Source organism: Zalophus californianus, chromosome 6 (assembly GCF_009762305.2).
Source record: "Zalophus californianus isolate mZalCal1 chromosome 6, mZalCal1.pri.v2, whole genome shotgun sequence".
NCBI classification, from domain to species: domain Eukaryota; kingdom Metazoa; phylum Chordata; class Mammalia; order Carnivora; family Otariidae; genus Zalophus; species Zalophus californianus.
The window spans coordinates 45,988,475-46,014,953 of NC_045600.1; the positions used below are offsets into that span (position 1 = coordinate 45,988,475).

The window sequence follows — 26,479 nt, forward strand, 5'->3', positions numbered from 1 at the left end:
ATGGAATACGACTGTAAAGATGAAAATTATAAAAGATTTTATAAAAGGAATTGATAAGATAAGAAGTTGGTTGAAAAAAGAAAGAAGAGAAATTACAGAAACAAAAAGGGAGAGAACGTGATCAGGCAGGAAACTAGAACATAAAGCCATGGATTAGAGATTTAGGGTATATTTTGTCTGTTAGAAGCAACTGTATCCCAAAATTTTAAAGAGAGAACAACTTTATATATATATATATATTTATATATATATATATATATATATATATATATATATATATATATATACCAAAATAAGGTTAACTACTATGAAGGGATAGAATATGACTCCAAAAATGAAAAATAAAAGAGATTTTTAAAAAAGGGATTGATAAGTTGTTGGTTGAAAAAGGGAAAAAGAAAAACTCAAAAAAAATAGAAAAAGAAAATTAAAAAAATTAACTTTGAAAGACTAATGAATCCTGGTAAAAAAAGCCATGAATTCTATGTGCAGTATTCTCCTAGCGCTGGAGTTCTGCCGTTCTCCTTGATCGGTAAACTTGGTCTTGGCTGGCTGTTCGTGCTGATCTTCTGGGGGAGGGGCCTGTTGCCGTGGTTCTCAAATGTCTTTGCCGGAGGCAGAATTGCCCCGCCCTTGCCGAGTGGGGCTAAGTAATCTGCTCGGGTTTGCTCTCGGGAGCTTTTGTTCCCTGCAAGCTTTCCCTACAGCTTTGGAGGACGAGAGTAAAAATGGCGGCCTCCCAATCTCTGCCTGGAGGAGCCGAGAACTCGGGGCCCCGCTCCTCAGTGCGCCCCCAGAGAAAAGCAGTCAGTCACTCCCGTCTCCCCCGTCTCCGGCCGCACCCCGTGCTCCCCTGGCCTGTGACCGAGCATTTCTATCTCTGGCACCCAACCCGGTGTGGAGTCTCCAAACCCAGCAGATGCCTGCGGTGCGCTCCCGTGCCGCTCCTCCCGGGGGAGGAAGGGGAGTTTCCCCGGATCTGCCGCTTGTTGGGTCCCTGCTGGAGGAGCAGTGGCCCGACTGGGCCGCAGATCACGGTTTATGGCCACCCCGAGCTGAGAGCCCGCGCCTAGGCTCTGTCTCTGCAGCCGGCTTCCCCACTCCGATACCTGGGAGCTCTGCTGCGCTCAGGCACCCCTGGTCTTTCTGTGACCCCGAGGGTCCTGAAACCACACTGTCCTGTGAGGGTTCCACCCCCCGCTTAGCCACCAGAGCGACGTCCCTCAGCGGAGCCAACTTCTAAAAGTTCCGATTTTGTGCTCCGCGGCTCTATCACTCGCTGGTAGCGGCTGATGGAGGCCCCCTCCCCCGCCGTCTATCCTCCCGAATATCGCCTCAGAGTCACTTCTCCGCACCTCCTACCTTCCAGAAAGTGGTAGCTTTTCTGTTCAGACTTGCTGCTATTCTTTTCTTTGATCTCCTGTTGAGTTCCTAGGTGTTCAGAATGCTTTGATCCCTATCCAGCTGAATTCCTGGGACTAGAGAAATTTAGTTCTCCTACTCCCATGCCATCTTGCTCCTCCCACCCGAGTTTTATTTTTTTATAATTAACATAGATTGTTACACTAGTTTCAGGTGTATATAAGCTCATTTAAAAATCTCATCTTGTCTGCTTTATACTCTATCATGTATGGTTAGAAAGAGAAGACTGTATGAAAGAATTGTTTAGTGTTCAAGATAGAGTAGGTGCTCACTTGAAGGCTTCTAAAACATTTAAGAATTGGGTGAGAATTGTTTTCTGGTCAATTGGTTTCCCTGAATGTAAATTACAGTAGATAACCACAGCATGTTTGATCATATTACCCACTGACTGTAATTTTTTTTTAATTTTATTTATTTATGAGAGAGAGAATGAGAGCACATGAGAGGGGGGAGGGTCAGAGGGAGAAGCAGACTCCCTGCCGAGCAGGGCACCCAATGTGGGACTCGATCCAGGGACTCCAGGATCATGACCTGAGCCGAAGGCAGTCGCTTAACCAGCTGAGCCACCCAGGCGCCCCTGACTGTAATAAAGTGTTGATCTAAAAGCTGTATACCTAAACAAGAATGTAGGAGTGATTTAGGTTCTGGTTATTTTAAGGATCATAAATTTTTCTAATCTGAGATAACTTTGTGATGTACTTAGGTTATTGGACATTGATACCTGTGGAGGTCACAGATATTTTCTCCTGTTCTGATCTTGTAAACTTCTAGCTTATTAATTTGGTTCTGCATGTTACGCTAGCTTACGCACTTGTACTGGGGTTAATTTTACAGTGTTATTTTGGCTGTCGTAAGCAACCATGCTTACTCTCTGCGTGTGCCAGACAAAGATTTACTCAAGAGCCGCCACATTCAAGTGTTTGAATCAACAAACATATCCAAATACTGAACTTAGACAATGTCTACAAAAGCAAGCGTAGTCTTTTAGAACAGAAGCTTCCAACCTTGACAAGTGTGAGAGTCTCTAAAGTCAAAAACTTTCAAGGCCTCTCCCCATGACAGTAGTATTTTTAGTATCTATCAATTGTGAAAATGTAATTGCCAAAAGGCCACTATGCGTTTAGTAACACTTTTTAAATAAAAGTTGTGTTTTATTGATCATAATATTTATATTCATTTGGAAATTTATAGTGCATACCCGTGACTTATCTATTCTGTCTGTATACAGTGCTTATCTACATATGGATTTTTAGGCCCTTATAATAACTGTTAAATCCTCCAGACGTTAGCACCTCGTAGGATGGGAACATCTACTTTAGAGTAATTTTACTATGCTGTTATTATTGTTAAAAGTGTGATTTTTTTCCTTTAATTCAAGGTCAAAACATAAGTTTAAAGGAAGGCTTAAATCACCAAAATTTACTTAGAGTAATATTACTGGGTAAATATTTTTTAAAAGTTGGTTTAAAATTCAAATTACCTCTTACTGAACTCAGTCCAAAAGGTACAGAAACAGAAGATGTAGAAGATGTAGAATATTGTTAACATATGGTAATAATATTAATAATATGGGCTTTATATTAAGTTAATACAAAATTTGTATTAATAAAGATACAAAATCTGGGATCCATTAAAAATCTTTTATATAATACAGTGGTTTCAGAGTCTCAAGCTGAATAAAGCATCTGGGGAAGAACTATCCCCAAAATGAATTGAGGTCTACTTTGAGTAGTGGGTACCAGTTTTTGCTGATTAAGTCCCACTTTTAGATCTTTGGTCCTGTTCTTTTCTGGTTGAGCCCTGTATGTGGTTTATCACATTAAAAAGAGAGAGAGAGAAACACTACACGCTCCTCAAATTGTAGGCTGATTGGTATAATGGATTTTCAATCAAAGTATGTCAAGGGGCACCTGGGTGGTTCATTCAGATGTCGGACTTTTGACTGTTGGTTTCAGCTCAGGTCGTGATCTCAGGGTCATGGGATGGAGCTTGCGTGGGGTTCCACTCTCCGCACAGTCTGCTTGAGTTTCTTTCCCCCTCCCTCTCCCTCTGCTCCTTCCCCGACCCCTGCTGTGTGCTCTCTCTCAAATGAATGAATGTCTAATTTCCTGCTTAAAATATCGTAACCTTGGGATTCCAATGTAAGTCCAGGACAGAGGGAGTCACTTGGTGGATCGATTAATAATTTCCATTGAAGTAAAAGAAGGATGTGTCCTTGACTTCCCTTCTTTTTTACTTATCCCTTAAGGACCCATACTACTTTTGGATGAGTTGGATTCATTTTGTCCAGTTATAAACAACATAATACATTAGTGTTCATAGATATATACATATGTATTAAAAGTATTAAACAAAGGAACAACAAAAAAAGGAACGATAAACACCAAATTCAGGTTATAGAGAGTAGGATACAGGACTTTGGAGGGATACATAGAGGGCTTCATGGTACTTGTAATGGTTTCTTTCTGAAGATTGGTAAAAAAAAAAAAAGATTGGCTGTTCACTATATTCTGCATATTTTTGTATGATAACATTAATTATAAACCTTAAAAATAAAAAATATTATAATAAAATAATATTAATAAAATATCTGGTTGTTTTACCTAATTAAGACCAGAAAGCAGGACTTTAATATGAAGCCATAATTTGAAATTTCTCCCTCCCTTTCTCCCACCCCCTCTGTCCTTCTCTTTCTTTTCTCTTTTTTTTTTTTTTTTTGTTTTTGGTAAATGATGCCACCCTCTGATTTGTTTGGGAAATGATTTGTTTGGTAAATGAAGCCTTTCCCCCTCCTCTGATATTCACATGTAGTTAATAATCACATAAAACAACAACAACAGCAACAAAAACATCACATAAAACAGAACACTTCATCTCCATTACTTTTGTGTATATTTGCAGAGAGTTTAGTTTTTGAGTCAGGCAGGCCTGGGGTTGAAGTTTGCTGTTTACTACATACGGGAATTTAGGCAACCTAACCTCTGAGTCTTGTGTTTTTAATTCATTAGGTATAGATTATAATAAACCTACTTTTGGATTTGCGGTGAGGATGAAATGAAGTTGTATATGTAGACTCTGGTATGCAGGAGGTACTCAGTGAATGTGGATTTGAATTCTCTTCCTCTTTTTTGGTGCCCTCTAGGATCCCTTGCACAGGGCTAGGTACATAGAAGGCACTCAGAAATACTTTAGTGTTTGACTAGATGCTACATCTTAATAAAAATTTCATTAAATTGTTTTTAGGAGGACTTTCGACTGCATTTTAGAAACATTTCAAGAATCATGGATTGTGTTGGTTGTTTTAAATGTCGACTATGGGGAAAGCTTCAGGTAAGCAAATCTAGTTCAATCTTATTTTTCATTTATTCTCTACGTAAAGAATTTTCTGACTTTTATTTTTTTCTTATTTCTGTAATAGATTCAGGGTTTGGGTACTGCTCTGAAGATTTTGTTTTCTGAGAAACTGATAGCAAATATGCCAGAAAGTGGGCCCAGCTATGAATTCCATCTAACCCGACAAGAAATAGTATCATTATTTAATGCATTTGGAAGGTGAGTTTGAGTGTACTGAAATTATTTCTGTTAGCCAGGTAAGTCTAAAAATGGGTAAGGAATATCCTTTTTAGTGAAATTGGCTCACTACCGAATTCTGTGATCTTATGAAATACTTGAAGTATGTGCACACACATAATCATTAGGTGATCTTCTTTACTTTCATCTATTGATTTTTATAATTATGATTACTGATTGGACTTCCACATTCATCTTCCTGAATTTGTACATTTTTTTCTAATTATTTAAAAGTAGTTCTTGTGCTGCCCAAATATTTTTTGAAGGTCCTGAGAAAATCATGTTGTGTAATATAAGCCATACATATAAAATTTCTTTTTCACCATCCTGTAAAAAGATTAATATTTCTTTAAAAAGAAATTTTCATGAAAATGATTGGAAGATAAGCCTGAAATCAGGAACTTAAACATTACAAAATTTAGGTATGGATGCAATTCTTTTTGGCCTTTCATATGTAAAGAATGCAGAGATTTATACAAACTAACATTTTCTAAGGACTACATTACTTCACTTTAAAAAAATTATGATTTAATATTTTGGGTTTGAAATAATTGACCTTCAAAATTATTCTCTAGTACCCAGAAACTTGATACAGTTCATTGAGAATTCAGCTACTTTTTTCATGGTGGAAAGCAGAACTAAAATACACTTAAAATAATGAACAAACTTTTTGTAAAAAGTAGTGAAAACAATTTGGTCACACATTTACTATTTTCACTTTTTATAGCCCAAAAGTTTTGATTCTTTGTATATTTACTAAATGTGGAATATTGATTAGTTTTCAGTATTGTATACTTATACATATTTAAAGATTTTATTTATGTATTTTAGAGTGAGAAAGCATGCGTGAGCAGGGGGAAAGGAAGAGGGAGAGAGAATCTCAAGAAGATACCGTGCTGAGCAGAGCCCTACGCAGGGCTTGGTCTCATGTCCCTGACATCATGACCTGAGTTGAAATTGAGTCAGATGCTTATCTGACCAAGCCACCCAGGCGCTCCAACTTATGCATATTTAAAATACATATTTTAATGCTTATGTAATTTATATTTATGTACTTTGAATACTAAGCATGTGAATATACTTATGAATACTTTAAATACCTAAGTATTTTGGGGCACCTGGGTGGCTCAGTCGGTTAAGCGTCCGACTCTTGATTTCAGCTCAGATCCTGATCCTAGGTTCATGAGTTCAAGCCCTGTGTTGGGCTCCACACTGGGTGTGGAGCCTACTTAAAAAAAAAGAAAAAGAAAAAAAATTACCTAAGTTTTTTAATATTTATGTAGTTTCTAATTGTGTATTTTAAAACTTTAATACTAAGTTTTGAATACTTAAAAATAAGTAATTTCAGGGCAGTATTATCTTGGTTTTACCATGTTGAATTAAGAATTCGAGTACATCAAAATTGACTAAATGGTTTATGCATCTTTAAATGTGTTGAAATGAATTACTTGAAAATTTTTCTGTGCTCTAAAAATGCAGTGTTGAATAACAGAGAAAAAGTATCTAAAATATCTTCTGAGTGAATTTTTTTTTTGGTTACAGAATTTCCACAAGTGTGAAAGAATTAGAAAACTTCAGGAATTTGTTACAAAATATTCATTAAAGAAAACAGAAAACAAGTTGAATTGTGCTTGAACTATGAAGGCCAGAGTGGAATTATAAGAGCAATGACATTCTTAAGCCAAACATTTTATATAAAGCTGCTTTTGTAAAAGGAGAATTATATTGTTTTAAGTAAACAATTTTTTTTAATTGTGTTAAGTTTATGTGTAATATTGTGAGTAAAATAAATGCTTTGATGATGTGGTACAAATTTTAAAGTTTAATATTGAATAAAATCAGGATTATCAAATTCATATGTGTTAAAACTAAGTAAATGTAAGTCTCTCAAAAATTTTGTGTGAGAAGATGTAATATAAATAAAGCTATGGTCAGTGTGTTGAGCGTTTAATAGGAAAATGCTAAGGGAGGCTCATGAAGAATCCACAATTAACAACCTAAAAGTTTTCAATACATTTACAGTTACCAGAATTTAGTAAATAAAAATACAGAATGCCCAGTGAAATTTGAATTTCAGATAAACAATAATTTTTTAATATAAGTATGTTGCATGCAATATTTGGGACATACTTATACCTAAAATTTCTTGTTTAAAATTCAAATTTAACTGGGAGTCCTGTGTTTTATCTGGCAACCCAAAAGTACATTGCTATGAAATAAATCACTTTGAGAATTATATTACTGTTTAGATTGGCTTGTTTTAGTGTGTAGAAAGATACCATGACAACTCAAAGACATAGGGGATTTCTAAACATTGTAAGAAGTTGAATAGATTTATATATTTATTCTCATAATACTTTACCTAATGTTGAATTTGGAAGAAACTTTTTATTTTTATATAATTTCAAATTTATGGAAAAGTTTCCAGGATAGTACAAAAGAACTCTTTACCCAGATTCACTAATTGTTCATACTTGCTTTATCTTTCATGCTTTTTCTCTCTATACACGTGCATACTATTTTTTCCTAAATAATTCGAAAGTCAGTTCCAGGCATCATGCCCTTTGAACCTTAAATACTCCAGTGTCTAATACTGGATAATTTTTTTAAATGATTTTTTCAGGAAAAAAACGTGGAATCTATAATACTGTAAGCCTTAGAATAAGGAATCATTTTGAGTTCTGGTGTAAAGTTCTTTTTGAGTTTGTTGTCCTTTTGATGCTTGATTTGTATAGTCATAGGGCATATAATTTTTGTTTTTTGTACATGAGGTTCATTTCCTTTTTCTCCCTAAAAATAAACTAATTTGGGGAGGTTTTCAGTTCTTTAATGATAAAAATATTTGAAGGGGTTTAAGAATTTGGATCACAGTGGCAGTTCTTTAATGATAAAAATATTTGAAGGGGTTTAAGAATTTGGATCACATGGTAATTGTGAAAGAAAGAAACTATAAAAGAAACTATACCTCAAAATGATGTGCCCTCTTTATACTAGCAAGTTGTACCATGTTGAGATGTTACATTATTAATAAAGCAGGGTTTATTTATATAATGGTTTATAAATATCATTTTATACTGCTGTATACTTTTTCTTTTCTGTGTCCCTAATGCCTGGTGTACTGCCAAGTACATAGTAAGCACATGGTGGGTATCCAATAAATATTTGTTGAAAGAATGTATAAATATGTATTCGGTACATCTTAAATGAAAAACCACAGAGCTAAGTTAACAATATGTGTCATATTTTCTCTCTTCCCCCCTCATTTGAATGAGGCAGGAAAAGAAAGACATTTACCTATTAATTAAGTCGATATTCTTGGAGACTCAGACTCTGACGTGAGCACCGTGTGCTAAGCTTAAAGGACATTTGTAGTGCTCGGAACATGTGGTGGAAGGGTTTAAATGGCAATTTTGTCTATGTGCTTCTCTAACTCTCACATCATGCCCTCGCCCTTTTTTTAAGTCAATCTTTTTGAAAGAATATTCCTATCATCACTTTGTCACCTCCCACTTGCTCCTTAACCAAAAAATCTTCCTTTTGGCTCTGTAGTTCCTAACCATTTCTTCTTTTGAAGTCAAAAATTCCAATTCTAAATTCATAGTTCAGTTCACAAGCCATTTCTTACTTCACTTTTTTTCTGCATTTGATACTGTTTGGCAGCCCCTTCTTTAAAAATCTCCCCCCCCCCCCGGGTTCCTTATATTTCACTCCTGGGCTCCTGGATGTGTCCTTTTTTAGCCTTTTCTCATTTATGCCTTAAATGTTATTCCTCACATTTTATTCTTGCTCTAAATCACCACTTCTCACTCTTGGGTAATTCTGATTCAATGATGTCTAAGTCCTTACTATTAGTCCAGACTTCTCAATCCATCTGTTTACCACATGTCTTTACTGTTGTCCCACAGATACCTGTGTGTCTTAAAAGAACCATTCTCCCCCCAGCTCTATTCTTATGCCTGTGTTCCTTACTCTGGTTAATTTCAGGAACCATCATCATCTAAATTCTGTAGGCTCACTTCTCTGCGTCTTCCCCTATCTGGTCAGTGTGTAAGCGCTGTGGAGTTGATCTCCGTATCTCTGATGCATTACTGTCTTTCCCTTTCCTTTGCTCTTATCTAGAGTACTACACTCACCTGTCTGTCTCCTCTTGTGCACCCCACAATGCTGCCACAGTGGTCTTTCTAGAAGCACTTGAACAAGGTCCTCCCAGTCCCACCCCTAGCCCCCATGCTTTGATAAAACACTTAATTCTTCAAATGTGCCAAGGTCAGGTCACCACATCTTGGTGCATGCTGTTCTCTTTTACATCATGTGCTCTAGTCATCCTTCCCTACCTGGAAAATTCCCATTTATCCTTGCAGGCCAGCACAAAGCCCGCCTCTGTGAAATCTCCCTTGCTTCACCCAAGGAGTATCCTCTAATCTCTTTTAATGTCACCACTGTAATTACAACCTACCTCTATTGTGCCACTTATTGTACTGTATTTTCTTTTAAGCCTCCTTTATTAGAATGTGAGCTCCTTAAGGGCAGGAAAAGGAACTTTATCCACTGTTGCATCTCCATAGCATAATTTTTGGCATATGAACACTTAATAAATGTTTGTTGAATAAATTGCTTTTCAAGTGACAATTTCATTGTACTAGAGGTCATACCTTCACTCCAAATATTCTTTACGACAAGAGTGAACAGATTCCCAAGGATTTGTGGACTTTGGGGGGGAGGTCAGTAAAGCTCCTGAAATTGCATTCAAAATTTGGTGTGGTTTTGGCAAGTTATGAAGGGAGTCCATTATGGAAAAAATGGTAAGAACTGTTCTTTCAGGGGAAAAGCAGTATCACTGAAGAATTTCTTGAATAATCAAAGAATAACTGCCCAAGATTACAGGCTAGCTAAATTTATTCCTGTTTAAAATTCAAGAAAGAGAGAGGTGTTATAAGTTATTTCATACAAAGATTTTTCTTAGCTTAATGTTTGAATAAATGTACTATCAAAATCATACTGGTGTTTTAAACTAAAGTGTATGCCAGTTCACATCAAATCAGTGTATAATATTAAGGGACATGATGTTCAGATGTAAATACAAGCTCACTAACAACAAACTGTCATTTGTAATTCCTGATATTTTTCTCTTTTCTTTGGTAGCACTAGGGTTCTTATCCTTGTATGCTAGAAACTCAGTGTTGTCAATGGGGACATTTAAGCAAACCAGACCACCAAATAAAAGCACACTTTTATTTTTAACAGTAGTGTTTTGTTACCATTTAGTGAAACAACAAATAAATACATTCATTGGCCACAGCTATACTTTTACAACCAGTTTGAAACTGATTGTATAGCTGAGAAACACTGTTAAACAATAAAAAAGGCAGCTATGCATAAAAAAGCCACTTTAGCTATAAATTACATCTTTCATAAAACTACAACCAGCTATAATGAGTGGTAAGAGTTTCAAAATTAATGACCACCCAAATGAAACCATAAAAACAAGTACTGCTAATCACTGTAGAATTACACACTTAAGCAATGAAATTCACCATTCTAACTAATGAACCGAAAAAGAAGGTCTTTTGTTATGTGCTTCAGTGCAGGATGAGCAGGGAATCGGTAGCCCTTTGATTTCATCAACAACTCCTTCTTTCGAGACCAAACTTAAAGTGCTCCTAGTGCTTTGGAATTTTTAAGCAAATATTGGGCCAGAAGCTTATCTTTCTTTGTCTTTGGTGATGTATTGTGGGAGATGTGTATAAGGAGACAAATGCAAGAATTCAGGTACCCTAGTCAGGGATAAGAAGAAATACACAAATCTGAAATTTGGAAGAATCAACTAATGCAGCTGAGAGAACCAAGATATTTTACCTGGAATTTTTTAAAGTAATCTTTGCTTATCTGGTCAAATAGGAACACTACCTAGAGAGGCCTTAGAAAAAATTTACCTTATTTACTTTGAACCGCAAGGATTCACAGAGATAACACATCTTTTCAGATAGTTCTAGGTAGATACCCAACATTATTAGGAAAATAAATAGTTGGCATTCTCAAAAGAAATCTAATAACTGAAGTTGTCCCCAAGACATACTCAGTTAAGTGCATGTTACGTTGTCATGTAAATACCAAGGTTAACTTCTATACTATACATTTTTAAATAATTTGGTTACAATGAGAGAACTTATAAACAAACCCAAAGTAACATTTATAGGTGTATGCTTCTGATTGAGTTCAAAGTCATTTTGTATAATAAAAAGAAGGAACTTCTTTGGCTGTGTACCAGCCTCTCAAAAGATCAAAAGTATTAAAAATTTAATTTGTTTCTACTACACTTTTGTGAAGTTATTAAATAAGCAATTATTAAAACATTGAATGGTATTTTTTTTTCATTGGAAGGTATTTTAAGAGTAGAAATAAAACATAACTTTCTAAAGTAGAAGACAGAGAAGGACAATTGTATTAGTTCAGTTCTGAAGAAATAGATCAGCAGACAATTTTATGTAGCTAGTCGTCTTTAAGCATGTTGTGACAACTTCCCAATGTTGCCTGGTTCCTTGGCATCTTGAGGTATTCAGCATCTACTTCTTTCCATATAGATACTGGTAGAAAGTGCATTTTAAAATCCTTTATTATCTTAGCCATATATATATATATGTATATATATATATATTAGATTTGGGATAGGACATTTAAGACAGTTTTAAAATAATTCTAGGAGTATTTCAATATTGTTAAGCAGTGGTTTTATACTTACCTAGTTAGTACCTTTATGTTAGTTTGCTTATTTAGTGCTGGAATTAATTTGAATTAAATTTAATCTGGCTTTGCCCATTTACAAGATATAAAAATGGGAAAACTAAAGGAGGAATTATATGTCTTACAAAGTATTGCACTTGGGTTTACTGCAATAATGTATCATGATTTAATTTACCTGAGGACAATTCTGATTCAATAGGTACAATCAGCTATATCTTGTTCAGCTAAATCCAATGCTTTTGAAAATGTATTCATGTTTTAACTTAGAATTGTACATTTTGTGAATAATTCTTAAATGCATCTGTGAACTTGTTTAGTCCCAAGAAGTTTCTACCAAAATCTCCCTATGCAAAAATCACTATTGCTTTCTTGAAGAATCATGCTTAAACTACTACAGATATCTTAATCATACAGAATAATCACTTGACCAATTCTACTCAAAATAGCCACATAATTTTCACTGGTATACTTTCTTCTTGAAGAAATGGCTGTGGCTTTCTAAAGAACACTGCTGGTCATCACTGTAAAGGATTACTATGGTCGTTTAAAAAAAAATGATTGAATAATTTCAGTTGGTATTTTACAATCATGCTTAAAAGAACTATCTTCAATGATTACATGTATTTCAGATTTTAAAAAAGAATGATACATTGTTATGCCTTAATCCTGTGCACTGTTCACACTGTAAAATTTTTATTGGGTAAGAATTCTACATAGAATACACCACTGAATATACAGGCTTTGATTTTTCATAGGAAAATTGCCTCCTGATTAGGTGTACAATATAATATCCCAGTTTGAGCACTGAAGGGTGACTTTGGGGACTGCAGTGTACTCTTTCAGAACAAAGATAAAAGTGCAAATATGCAAATATGCATTTGATGTTCCAAAGTCAGGATGTTTGCAGCCATCAAGTGCCTTAAGATCTAAAATCCCTCTTTTCTCCCACTCCAAACTTCCCACTTAACTTCGTTTTGCTATGAAGAAGTCAAAAGTAACAGGTGTGTCCTCGATGAACACAGCCACATTTCCAGGCTTTGTTTTCAGTTGCAATAGATAATGGAATGTTTATGTAGGTGGAATTTAAACACATCGAATATACACGTTCATGAAAAACAATGGAGGAATCCCAGCGTGGTGATGCTGTCAGTTCTGTGGTGTTACATACAAGCTATGGTGATTGCTCATATCTAAGTTGCTACAAGTAAAGAGCAAAGGAGCACTATCTGTCACAGGTCCATTCAGATGGGGAGAGACTGTGTAACTGTTGCCGCCACACCCAGTCATGGTGCCATACCAGCCCAAACCTTGCGAATTTGATAAGCTGCAACAACAAAAGGCAAAAAACCCCATAGGATTGTGATCAGGATATAGGTCACGTTGGCATTTTTAGCATTCAATGACTTTTATAATACAGTTAGTATCACATATATTGAAATATATTCTTTGCCAAATAATAGTTTTCTATAAAATGTAATGACTTTTATCTAATATCCTTGATTTTATATCACATATTACAGAAGAATAAATACATCAGAATTAGAACTTGATGATCAGATAATAATATAGTACTTATTAAGGACTAGACTCTATGCTAAGACATGTTTGTGTGTGTGTATATTTATGATAATGTATACACAAGCACATACCCTATTTAGTCTTCACAACAATCCTATTAGATAAATTCTATTACCACTGTTTTACAGATGAAGAACAGGCTGTAAAAAAGGGTTAAGGAACTTGTCCAGATGAAGTGAGTATTACAGAAAATGCTATATCCAGCTCAATGCATTATGGAGGTATGCATTTAGGCTTTCACTTTGCCCTGCTACACAGCTGAAGGTGTAGAGCTGCAATGGTTTTAGAATAAGAAGGACATAAGATTTCCTATGGCACCTAAGCTCCCTGAGAGTTTCATTTGGAGTTTCTTGGTGGGTTTTGAATAGCACTATAGATAAGGAAACATATAATTACTCTAATTGTATTCCTTCCCTGCTCATCAACCCCTGCCAGCTTTGAACCAACATGGAATCCTGAAAGGAGATGGTATACCATTTTACGCCTAAAGGTGTTTCTCAAATAAAGGTAATATATGGGCTTAGAGTCAGATGACAGTTCCTTATAGTACAGGTCCCACTACGGGGACTCTAAGATCCAGTTTACTCTCATATGGCACCAAATCTACCTTTCTTATGTTTGGGTTAAGGCTTAGGTTTGTTCTTTTCAATCTATTCAGTACAATTCAGGACATCTACCTTCCTTCTCTTGAACTTCCCAGTCTTGGCAAGTCATCGTCACTATCGTATCGTCTTGGATTGTCGAAAAAGTAAGCTCTGGAACTATAATTGTGACTATTTATCATGCCAGCAGGTGCCTGTGAACAAAGTGTTAGATAGCATATGAAGATTTACTTTTCAACTAAGAAAGGAGGCTGAGATCTAGAATGCTTTTTAGTTTTAAACTTTGCCAAAAAAACAGAAAATTGATTTAAATGTTCCATTATTTTTTTTAAAAATAAGGGGAACAGGTATTGGGGAATATTATGATATCGTACCAAATTCTGGTTTAATCTCTGTGCCCGGAAAAAGAGGACCACTGACCATGCCGGTACATGTTCCCACAGGAAGAGGACCATCCCAAATACTATATACTCTTCTCCACTTAGGTCTTCTAGATGAGCCTGCAGACACAGTATGACAGGGGTGTTTTTAAATCTGTTTTTTGTATAAGCAGTCACCCTCCACAGTTAATTTGCTTCAGGTAAGGGTAAGTTAAAACACATCAACTCTTAGGCACATAAGTCTCTAAATTCATTTTCCACATTTTATGGTTTCATGTCCTTTAAAGGACATAAAAATGCCTTGATGTTAAGTAAAATAAAAAGCTATTAACTTTTTCAATGCATCAATTTATGAAAATATTTAATATATGGGTGGGTTGGAGTGACCTCATTTGTAGGCCCCACAGTCTGAAGAGAGTTATAAAAGAGACTCCTGGTTCTAGCTACTCCATAGCTACCATAATAGCAATTATGAGTTACACCTGTAGGGAAATGTCACATGTTAAGTCGCTCAGCCCCACTGCTATTTAAAAATATGCTTTGGGGCCTAAACTTCATATGGAATTTGCTTTTATTCTACTAGACGTTGGGAGAGAGAAATGGCAAAAGGAGTGAAGAGCATCTGCCAGCTGGAACTACATGTGAAAAGTCCCTTTTTGGGGAAGGGAAAAAAAATGAAGAAAATTCCTTTTCTTTAGAAAGGTAACAAAATTCTGAAAAAATGATATTCCGGAATGCCTTAAATTCAGTACAAAGTTATATTAATATAAAGACATGACATGTAGCTATGTCATACTGCACTTTTAGGAAGGGGATGGAGAAAGCTGGGAGGTTAAATATCGCTAGAGTACTGGGAAATTACTAGAGCAAACACCTGGACACCCAGGACCTATGAGTGCGCTCCCATTATCATGACTGATAATACTAGATTTTCAGGAAAGTCCCTTGTTTAAGTATTAAAACTGAACCACATATTTAGGTTATATGTAGGTCTTGGGTTTGAGAGAAAAAAAAGTTTCATCCTAACAAGTTAAAAACATACCCATATTCACTAGCTAATGACAGGCAGTCAATTTATCTAGAGATACTTAAACAGTATTCTTGAAAAAGTTAGTAAAATACAGGTTTATGATCAAGAGGTTTATGGCCCTATTAGTATTATCTACAAAAAGAAAAGAAAATACTCCTTTGGGAGAAGTTCTCTCTGAAGAATGATTTTAAGAGACACATGTAAATGAGGATTTTTAAGCATAAACTTTAAGTATGATTATTGTTAGTAGCTAGAGATAAGTGTTTGTAAGTCAAACACTTAAAATATTCTCTTGGTTAAGGCTAATTTCATTATTATATTATTAGATTAGCAATACATGGTAGGTACTTACCTTATCTGAAAGATTATCCCAGCCATAATTAAATGGACTTTCTAATGTATCCTGAGATATGGTGATCACCACCAAATTATAACATGCTCTTGAAGAGTAGAGAAGAATGACTACAGAGCCTACAACAACAGTCTGGCACAGAGACATGCCCTAGAAGAGATAAAACTCATCATCATGACACTCCGCACATTTGTCACGACAAGCTGTTCATCCACATACAACATAGTCATCTCTTGCAATGCATTCTTAGAAAACACTGAGTGAGCACCTGTTGGAATAAACTCTTGGTCATCCTGCTTTGCGATTCCTTTCCTTAGAACCACTTGTATTTAAACTACCCCATTAATACAAATAACTATTTGCCAATTTGCCCATTGGCAGCTGGAGGAAGATTTTGTCCTGTCAAGATTACCTTACTCCCTTAAATAATATATGAATAAATAAATTGGCAAAATTGATATTAATAAGAGAAGTAGTTTAGTCATAATGAGAAAAGAATGGGAAATAGAAGAATTATTCCATTTCATACACTTAATTTCTAATGAGATACAAAATTAGAATGGAAATACAGCTCCTATGTTATTTGCTTCATTCTCTTAGAGTTGATGTTACTCCCTTATTGATGTCATTATCTTGGCAACAAAATGATGTAGGCACTCAAATGCACTTTCAAATCCATAATATTTTAATACCAAGGCTTCCATTGTTCTCCCAAATAGAAAACCTTATAATTTATTACTCACTCACAATTTAGTACTCACACTCAACTGGAGTATGTGTACTGGAGAAAGGTGCAGTATCAACTTTTTACAGGGATTCTTAACCTGGAGTCTGTATTTCAATATAGCTGGTTTCCTTTGTAATCCTATTTATCTTATGCATTAAAAACATTATTCTGAGAAGTGACACAATTGCCAAAGAGACGCACTGCAAAAAAAAGAAAAACCCAATGTGGTGTTTTGGAAATTCGTGTTCTGGTTGTCACAATGATGGCATTCAACACACAAGGGTTGGGGATGCTAGATGATCCGCAATTCACAGGAGAGTTCTCCGCATGAGAGAATTCCTCTCTAACCTTCATAACTTTCCAATGTTCTCTTAGACATTCATGAAGATGAAAAACCTGTTTGTAATGATCTGAGCCAAAACCTAATTGTTTTACATATAAACAATGTTTATGTTTGCATAGTTTCAATAGATGCCAACATTTCCAGACACACATATACCACGTAAACTGAGGGAAATTTGTCCTTTGTTTTGTTCAGAACTTTATCAAGAATGGTCAAATATTTCGGAAAATCATGATACTGACAGCAATACTGTGTGTGGTATGTAAGGCGCAACAGTCTGTATTTATAGCTGTCCCACTGGGTTTCTATGTACAGATAACAAGCATCTGACTAGTACAACATGCCCCCAAATTTACAAATTGAAATATTGGTCAATTACCTTCCTTTTATTTCCTCTTTATACCAAGGGCAATTATGTTAAATTTTTGAAGTTATGTGTATAGGCAGATAATAAGCTGTTAATTGCAGGATAGAGAGAGTTCATTAAAAATACTCATCAGAAGGGTGCGCTGGGTTTGGTAGGATTGAGAACCATTATTATTACTGACTTCTTTATAAGAACAACACATTTTAGAGGTATGTGAGAAGAAGGAGAACTAAAAGATAAAAGATACCTTGAAAGATACTGCTTACTCACTACCATAACAAACAGTATGTGTGAAAATAAATAAAACCCTAGCAAGATTAAAATTTTCTAAAGTCAAGGCTAAAATTTTCTAACTGTGCATTATTATTTTTGTGAATTCCCAAAAAGTTGTTAATAAAAAAGCTAATCTAAAAGCAACCCAGATCCAATTTTAAAAGTGCTGTATTATTAAAGAAACATTGGATAACAAGAAGTTAGAATGCTGTAAGCATTACCATCCTTTAAAATAATCATAAGTAACTTTACAGAGAAATAAAATGACCGCTAAAAAGACATAATATAGAGAGACTCTGCTTATACCTGTAAATACTATAAAAACTAAAAAAAAAAAGTTGTGAGAAAAGAACAAAGAATCAATAACACTGAGGCAATTAATAAAACAAGATTACAGACAAATTACATACATATAACAATGAAAGAAGCCCACTAATTTAGAAAACAAAAGAAGATTCTTCCTGCAAACACAGAATTACAAAACAAAAAACAAAAAAGGATTCAGCAACATGGAAGCTGTTGTCAAAAGTTAAAGAAAATCTTCCTAAAATGAATAGAGTCATAACAGACAATTCCACTCAGGAGCAATCCTCAAGGTCTCATTTTCCCTTCCTCCATCCCTGCACTTTTTCAGAAATTCCATACCAGACAAGAAAAGAAGAGTTACACCTCACTCCAGGATGCCTATTATTAATACATTGGTAGGTATGTCATTTACTATAGTTCAATATTTGTTTACAGGTATTTTTAAATGCAGGTATGCAGAAATTTCAACTTACCATTCACTGAGTTTTGACAAAGGTGTACACTAATATAACCCAAATCTCTAGCAAAACAGAGAACATTACCATCACTCCAGAAAGTTCCTCACACCCATTCCCCATCAGCCAAACCCTCAGATGCGTATACTCTCCTGCTTCTGTTTTTACCACAACTTAGTTCTGAACTCTTTCGTAGGTTTCAGTGACCCAGCATAATGTTTTCTGCTTCATCCATGTTGTTGGATGTTTCAGTAGTTTGGACTTTATATTGCCAAGGTGGATGATTAGAATGACCAGCTCCTTCTGGTTTGCTCAAGAGTTCCTAGTTTTGGCACTGAAAGTCCCACAACCCAGAAAACTTCTCAGCCCCAGAGAAACCAGGACAGTTAACCACACTAATTCCGCTAATTAGATGAGATTGTTTATGACAGTTTTGTCTGTTGATGCAGTTTCTATAAACATTCTTATACAAATCTTTTTGTGGACATGTGCTTTTCACTTCTTTGTGGTAAATACCTAAAAATGGAATTACTGGGTCATATGGTAGCTATAAGTTCAGCTGTATAAGAAACTGCCAGATCTTTTTCCAAAATGGATGTACACTTTTACACTTCCAACGAAGTATGAGAGCTCCAGTTGCTCCACATCCTAGACAATATTAGGGGTTTTCAATCTTTCTAATTTTAGCCATGCTGGTGGATGTGTAGTTGTATCTCATTTTGGTTTTAATTTGCATTTCCCCAAAGACTGACATTTGGCTTATTGGCCATTTGTATATCTTCTTTGTGAAAAATCTATTCATATCTTTGACCACTTCTAAATTGGGCTTTTTTTTTTTGAGTTGTAGATCTCTATATATGCTGGAAATGAGTCCCTTGTCAGAAATATGTATTGCAAATATTTTCTTGAAGTCTGTGGTTTGCCTTTGCATTTTCTTAGTCTTCTTTGGATGAGAAATTTGAGCTTTTAATTAAGTTTAATTTATCAATTTATTCCTTCTGATTACTTTCTATGACCTAAGAGATCTTTGTTTACTCCCAGCTTGTAAAGATATTTTTCGGTATTTACTTCTAGAAGCTTAAGAGTGTTTTCATTTATATTTAGGTCTATGATCCATTTTGAATTTTTTTTGTGTGGGTATAGTGTGAGATGAAGTTAGGGGTTCATTTTATTTCATATGGATATCCAGTTTTTCCAGCCTCATTTGTTGAAAAGCTTTCATTTTCCCTTTGGATTGCTTTAGCACCTTTGTCAAAAATCAAAAGAGCTTATAAGTGTGGATCGATTTCTAGGCTTTCTCTGTTCCATTGATCTGTTTGCCTCTTTATGCTAGTCACATAGTGTTTTAATTATTGTAGCTTTATACTAAATATCAAAGCCATGTAGTGTAAGTCCCTGCTTTTTAAGGGTTTCTTTCTGCATTGTTCAATATAATAGCCATTAGCTACATATGAGTATTTACATTTAAATTAACTTAAATTAAATTAATTTATTTACTTGAGAGAGAGAGACCGCACCGCGCATGAGGGACAGGAAGGGGCAGAGGGAGAAGAAGTGGGAGAACCAGACAGCCCAAAGAAGGAAGCCTGACATGGGGCTTGATCCCAGAACCCTGACATCAGGACCTGAGCCAAAGGCAGACAAACGACTGAGCCACCTAGGGACTTCCGGTAAGGATCTCTTAACTCTAGGGAACATACTGAGAGTTGATGGAGGGGGGATGGGTGGGGGAAATGGGGTAACTGCGTGATGGGCATTAAGGAGGGCATGTGATGTAATGAGCACTAGATATTATATGCAACTGATGAATCACTGTACTCTACCTCTGAAACTAATAATACACTATATGTTAATTAATTGAATTTAAATAAAATATTTAAAAATTAAATTATCAAATCCTCTGTCACAACAGCTACCTTTCAAGTGCTCAATAGTTATATATGGCAAGGATCTCTTAACTCTAGGGAACATACTGAGAGTTGATGGAGGGGGGGTGGGTGGGGGAAATGGGGTAACTGCGTGATGGGCATTAAGGAGGGCATGTGATGTAATGAGCACTGGATATTATATGCAACTGATGAATCACTGTACTCTACCTCTGAAACTAATAATACACTATATGTTAATTAATTGAATTTAAATAAAATATTTAAAAATTAAATTATCAAATCCTCTGTCACAACAGCTACCTTTCAAGTGCTCAATAGTTATATATGGCTAGTTACAATAATACTGAATAATGCAGATATAAAATACTTTCATTATCACACAAAGTTCTATTAGAAAGCACTACTTTATTTATTTATTTATTTATTTATTTATTTATTTATTTATTTATCAATCAGAGAGAGAGAGAGAGAGAGAGCACTAGCAGGGGGAGTGGTAGGCAGAGGCAGAGAGAGAAGCAGACTCCCTGCCAAGCAAGGAGTGGATGCGGGACTCGCAGACGCTCAACCAACTGAGCCACCCAGGCGTACCTAGAAAGCACTACTTTAAAAATATTTTTAGGTCCTTTTCATTTCCACGTACGTTTTAGAATAAAATTGCCAATTTCCATTTTTAAGACCCTCATGGTAGAATTATGATTAGGATTGCTTTGAATCTGTAGATCATTTTGGGGAGAATTGCCATCTTAACCATACTGCATCTTCTGATCCATGAACAATGGTCTCCATTGATTTAAGTCTTCTTTACTTTCTCTCAGCAATATTTTGTAGTTTTCAGTATAGAGGTATTGTTTTTTGGAAAATTTGTTCCTAAGTATTTTGTTTTTTGATGCTAATATAAATGAAGTGGTTTTTTAAATTTCATCTTCTCATTATCTGCTCTTGATATATATAAAAATGCAATATTTTGTATTTTGACCTTGTATCCTGAGAACTTGCTACGTTCAAAGTTCTAGTAGTTATCTAACTATTTAAATATTTAGTTATTTAAGATGTTCTACATAAGCAATTCTGTTGTCTGCAATTAGGACAGTTTTACTTTTTATTTCCAATTTTATACCTTTTGTTTATTTTTCTTGTTTTATTGGAATGTTGAATAGAAATGGTGAGAATGGGCATCCTTGCTTTGTTCCCAATCCTAGGGACAAAACAATACTTTAGTATGATATTGATTGTAGGTATTTATAGATTTTTTTTATCAGATCGAGGAATATTCCTAGTATTCTCTATTCCATTTTTGTTTTTGTTTTTGTTTTTAACATGGAGGGTGCTGAATTTTGTCAAATACTTTTTCTACATCTATTCAATTTATTATTTGTTTTTTTTCTCTTTGTTCTCTTAATGTAGTGAATTAAATTGATTGGTTTTCAAATGTTAAACCAATGTTGCATTCCTAGGATAAACTCTTCTTGGTCATGATTTATTATCCTTTTTATATGTTGCTTAGATTCTGTGCCTGTAAGTATAAGGGACACTAGTTTGTAATTTTTATTCGTTTTGTAATATCTTTGTCAAGTTTTGGTATCACAGTAATGCTGTCCTCATTAAATATGTTGGAAAATGTTCCTTCCTTCTCTATTTTCAAAAGAATTTGTTTAATATTGGTATTATTATTTTTAAAAATATTTGATAAAATTAACCAGTGAAACCATCTGGCCCTAGAGTTTTCTTTGAGGGAAATTTCTGATAACAACTTAAATTTCCTTGAGAAATTTAAGGGCTATTCAGATTTTATATTTTGTCTTCTAACAATTTGTTAAGTTGTATTTTTAAAGCAATTTGTCCATTTCCTCTAAGTTGTCAAATTTACCCACAAAGAGTTGTTCATTATATTCCTTCATTTTTCTTTTAATGCCTAGTAAGATCTATAGTGATATTCTCTCTTCCATTCATGGTACTGGCAGTTTGTATTTTCACTGCTTTTTTCTGTACATGAAATTTGTTGATCCATTCACAGAATTAACTTTTGGTTTTATTTTCTTCATTGTTTATTTTCTGTTTCACTGATTTCTATTCTTATCTTTATTATCGCAGTCCTTCTACTTATTTTGTCTCCTTTTTTTTTTTTTTTTTACTTTTTCCTAGTTTCCCCTTGTAGTTTCTAAGGTGAAATCTTAGGTCACAATTATATCTGTCTTCTATTCTAAATTTTTTTTAAAGATTTTATTTATTTATTTGAGAGAAAGGGAATGAGAAATAGAGAGCACGAGAGGGAAGAGGGTCAGAGGGAGAAGCAGACTCCCCGCCGAGTAGGGAGCCCGATGCCAGACTCGATCCCGGGACTCCAGGATCGTGACCCGAGCTGAAGGCAGTTGCTTAACCAACTGAGCCACCCAGGCGCCCTGTCTTCTATTCTAATATAGAGCATTTAAAGGTATATTTTTCTCTTCAAGCACTATTTTAGCAGTATCCTACAAATTTTGGCATATTATATTTTATTCCCTTCTATATGAAATATTTTATTTTCTTTCTTTTTTTTTTAAAGATTTTACTTATTTGTCAGATAGAGAGAGCATAAGCAGGGGGAGCTGCAAGCAGAGGGAGAAGCAGTCTCCCTGCGATGTAGGACTTGATCCCAGGATCCTGGGATCAGGACCTGAGCCAAAGGCAGACACGCTTAACCAATGAGCCATCCAGGCACCCCTACATGAAATATTTTCTAATTTCCATTGTGATTTCTTCCCTTTCCCATGAGTTATTTAGAATTACATTATATAATTTTTAAATATTTGGATTTTTTAATATATCATAGTTATTGGTATTTAATTGCATTATGGCAAGAGAACACTCTTTGAATCCAGTCCTTTTGAATGTATTGATACTTGTCTTATGGCCCATTATATGGTTTATTTTGATGACCATTTCCATGCTTAGTTGAAAGAAATGTGTACTCTCCAGTTATTGAGAGTCAATTAGCTTAAGCGTGTTGATAGTGTTGTTCAGATTTTTTGCACTGATTCTTTGTTTTATCAATTGTTGAGGATGGGGCATCACAATCTCCAACTACAATTGTACAGATATCCCCCCCTTTATTTCTTACTATTTGGTAAATCTTTTTTCTGCTTTATTTCCTTGGCTTCATGTGCACATTTATATTTTTTTTAATTTAAATTCAATTAGCCAACATATAGTACATCATTAGTTTCAGATGTAGAGTTCAATAATTCATCAGTTGCATATAACACCCAGTGCTCATCACACCATGTGCCCTCCTTAATGCCCATATTTATAATTTTTATGTCTTTCTGAAGAAATGTATCTCTTTATATTTGGTAATACTCTTTGCTTCCTGATGAAGGTATCTTTTCATATCTGGTAATACTCTGTCTTTAAGTCTATTTTATCTGATATTAAAGGGCCTTCTACTCTTATACTGAATGCATAGTATATTAGTTTCCATCTATTTATTTTTGACATATCTTTTTTATATTTACAGTGACATTTTGACAGTCTCTACTTTTTAATGGGAGTGTTTAGTTCATTAACGTTGAACATAATTGGTGATATGTTTGGATTTAGATCTTACATTTTACTGTTTGTTTTCTGTTTGCCCCCTTGTGTTTTGTTATTGGTGTTGTTTGTTTTTTCTCTATCTCTTATTTCCTGTGTTCTTTTGGGTTAATTGAATATTTTTTAGAATTCCATTTTATCTGTTGGATTTTTAACTATACTTCACTAGTTTTTGTTTGTTTTGTTTTGCCTTACGTGGTTGCTGTAGGGCAGCAGTTCTTAAAAAGTATGGTCCAGGGAACTTAAAGATCAAAATCAAAATGATTAAAAATACTGAGATGTTTTGTACTCTAATCCTCTTTAGAATGCACAGCAGAGTTTTCCAGAGGCTACATGATAAATGATGTCAACATTTTGTGTGCATATGTATTTTTGTGTTTTCTAGAATTCCTGTTATAATAGAATTAGGGTATAAATATGTGCACTTTAAGAGATGAACTCAGCTTGTTCTCTTACTTTTACTGGGTTCTTACTAGTTTTCTTTGGTTATACCTGTTATATCCGCTGAAACCTTATTATCATCCAGTACTTAGTTATTTTGAAATCCTGTATCTCCATGGAAATACAACAGGAATAGGTATTCCTGATAGATTTGTTTTACAATATTTAAGAATTTTAAAAAATTTAAAACTTGATATTAAACCCATTTTAGAAATTAGTCATATTTTACTCTAAAGTGAAAACATATTTTTTTCATATTTAAGAATGGATTGTTGGGTTAAGAATAGGGAATTATTTTTTAATGGATACAGAGTTTCAGTATGGGGTAATGAAATGTTCTGGTGATGGTTGTACAACAATATGAATATACTTAATGCTACTGAACTGTACACTAAAAAATGAGTAAAATGGTTATTTTAATGTTATGTATATTTTGCCACAATAAAAAATATCTTTCTCAACACACAATGTCCTTGTTTACCTCTAAGATGCTGAGAAAGATGAAAGTGATTAGAATTCTCTGACTCAATAAAGAAAGGAATCTACCTCAAAGGAACTGGATGAAACTGATTTCTGTTTTGTTTTATCAAATAAAATGTAATGAAAACTAGCTTTCAATAGGCTTTGCAAATGTTGATATTTACCTTATTGTGTCTTCTAGAGAGAAACTTTTTGAATAGTATTACGGCCCAGTGAGGCTGCAGCGTCATTTTGAGACCAATCATTCAGAGTTTAAAAGCAAAAGGAATTGAAAAGTTAAATGCAGGTGTGGTGAGCACTTTAAATGCCAAAAATTGTTTTTATAACTTTCCAAACTAGGAATGAAAAAGCCATTCAAACATTTCACAGACTACATTATTATATTGCTATAATATGTAGCATTGACTATACACTGGTTGAGAAAGCACACATAGCTGAGAAACCAGGGCCTTCAAGAAATTATGGGAAGTCCATTCAAGAAATTATGGCATTGCCATTTTCCAATAATACAGAAATTCAGATTTAAAGACTTAACTGAAAACAAAGAGTGATTTAATATCTTGTCTACAGATTTGTTTTTTGTCTTACAAATAAATGAACCTGATATAGCAAGACTAATTTTTTTTGAATTCGTCTGGTGTCAGCACCAGGTAATCATACAGGAAGATACTCTTTTAGATCAATGTCTGAGAAGAAACATAAGTGGCTGAAATATCCAAAGTGTTGAAAACTCTTCTGATTGTTTATTGTGGGTCAACTATGTTGCTACGCTCACTAATGGTACAAAAGCAATGGTAACTAAAACGTCTGGGCCTTAGCACAAATCAAAGCAGTGGCACCAAACTGTATTGTATTCTTTACTGCTGTGCACTCCCAATTAAAAAAGAAAGTCAGTTTCACTTAAGAATATCCTTGATAAAGCAGTGAAAATATTTATTAGTTACCAACCCTAGAGTATGTGTCTATTTAATACTCTGTGTGATGAGATGAGACAATTACAGCAATTCTACTGCATGCTGAAGTAGAGTGGTTGTCTTGAGTAAAAGCACTTACGTGGTTGTTTGACTTGTGAGCTGAAGTAGCCACTTTTTTGGTTATACACAGAATATTACCAGATATGAAAAGAACACCATTTTTGACTTAAACAACTATGGAAGACAAACAATGGTTATTCAGACTTGGTTATTAGGGTATACATTCTTTTGAAAATAAATGAACCTTTCACTTCAAGGAAAATACCTGACACTATTGCCAATGGTGAAATATAAATTTTCAAATTAAAATTAGGATTTTTGAAAGCTTGTAAGCACTTATGTCCACGGAAAGACTAGCATGGAAGCTTCTGAAAACTTAAACACTTTTCTAATGAGATTGGAGGTGATATTAACACATGTGATTTTGAATATTGTCCAATGGAATGTATCATCATTTTGAAGATCTGTGACTACTCTCTTTCAATGATCAATGCATGATGTTACACAATCATTCAAAGTGCAAGATAGACCAATGGTAGTACAGAAGGTTCACTAACATGGTTTTAGATTCCACATGGCAACTAACCTTCAAGAAACCTCTACTTCAGATTTTTGGTGTAGTATTAAAGAAGAATATCCACAATTATTTGAAAAGGTTATTAAAATTCTCCTCCATTTTTCAACTACATATACGTGGGAGGACTTTCTTCATATACTTCAACCTAAATGACATATCACAGCAGATTAAATGCAGAAGAAAACATGAAAGTATGGCTGTCTTTCATTAAATTAGAAATTAAAGAGATCTGCAAAAGGTAAAACAATGTCGATCTTCTAATTTATTTTTGTTTTGGAAAATACAATTATATTTCATAAAAACATGTTAACAATGGATTTTTTATTATTTTAAATGAATTAATAAATATTTTTAGAATTTCTCAATTTTTATTTCTAATAATGTATATATAGGTAGCTATAATCT

At 34.5% G+C, this 26,479-nt stretch overlaps 2 protein-coding genes across 3 annotated transcripts in view; one reads left to right on the forward strand and one right to left on the reverse strand.

Annotated features, from left to right (window-relative positions):
* The window catches only part of ERO1A (endoplasmic reticulum oxidoreductase 1 alpha), a 56,498-nt gene extending 46,880 nt beyond the window's left edge, over positions 1 to 9,618 (forward strand). For both annotated transcript variants that reach the window (XM_027572791.2, XM_027572790.2), the window contains 3 exons: positions 4,666 to 4,752; positions 4,841 to 4,974; positions 6,535 to 9,618. In XM_027572791.2, coding sequence (XP_027428592.1) covers positions 4,666 to 4,752; positions 4,841 to 4,974; positions 6,535 to 6,595 — 282 coding nt within the window. In that variant the 3' untranslated portion in view covers positions 6,596 to 9,618. The remainder of the gene's footprint in view (positions 1 to 4,665; positions 4,753 to 4,840; positions 4,975 to 6,534) is intronic.
* Positions 9,619 to 10,221: 603 nt separating this feature from the next.
* GPR137C (G protein-coupled receptor 137C) overlaps positions 10,222 to 26,479 on the reverse strand; it is a 70,283-nt gene continuing 54,025 nt past the window's right edge. The window contains exons 4-7 of the mRNA XM_027572818.2: positions 15,676 to 15,825; positions 14,288 to 14,413; positions 13,989 to 14,107; positions 10,222 to 13,057 (exon numbers count right to left, since the gene is read on the reverse strand). Coding sequence (XP_027428619.1) covers positions 12,880 to 13,057; positions 13,989 to 14,107; positions 14,288 to 14,413; positions 15,676 to 15,825 — 573 coding nt within the window. The 3' untranslated portion in view covers positions 10,222 to 12,879. The remainder of the gene's footprint in view (positions 13,058 to 13,988; positions 14,108 to 14,287; positions 14,414 to 15,675; positions 15,826 to 26,479) is intronic.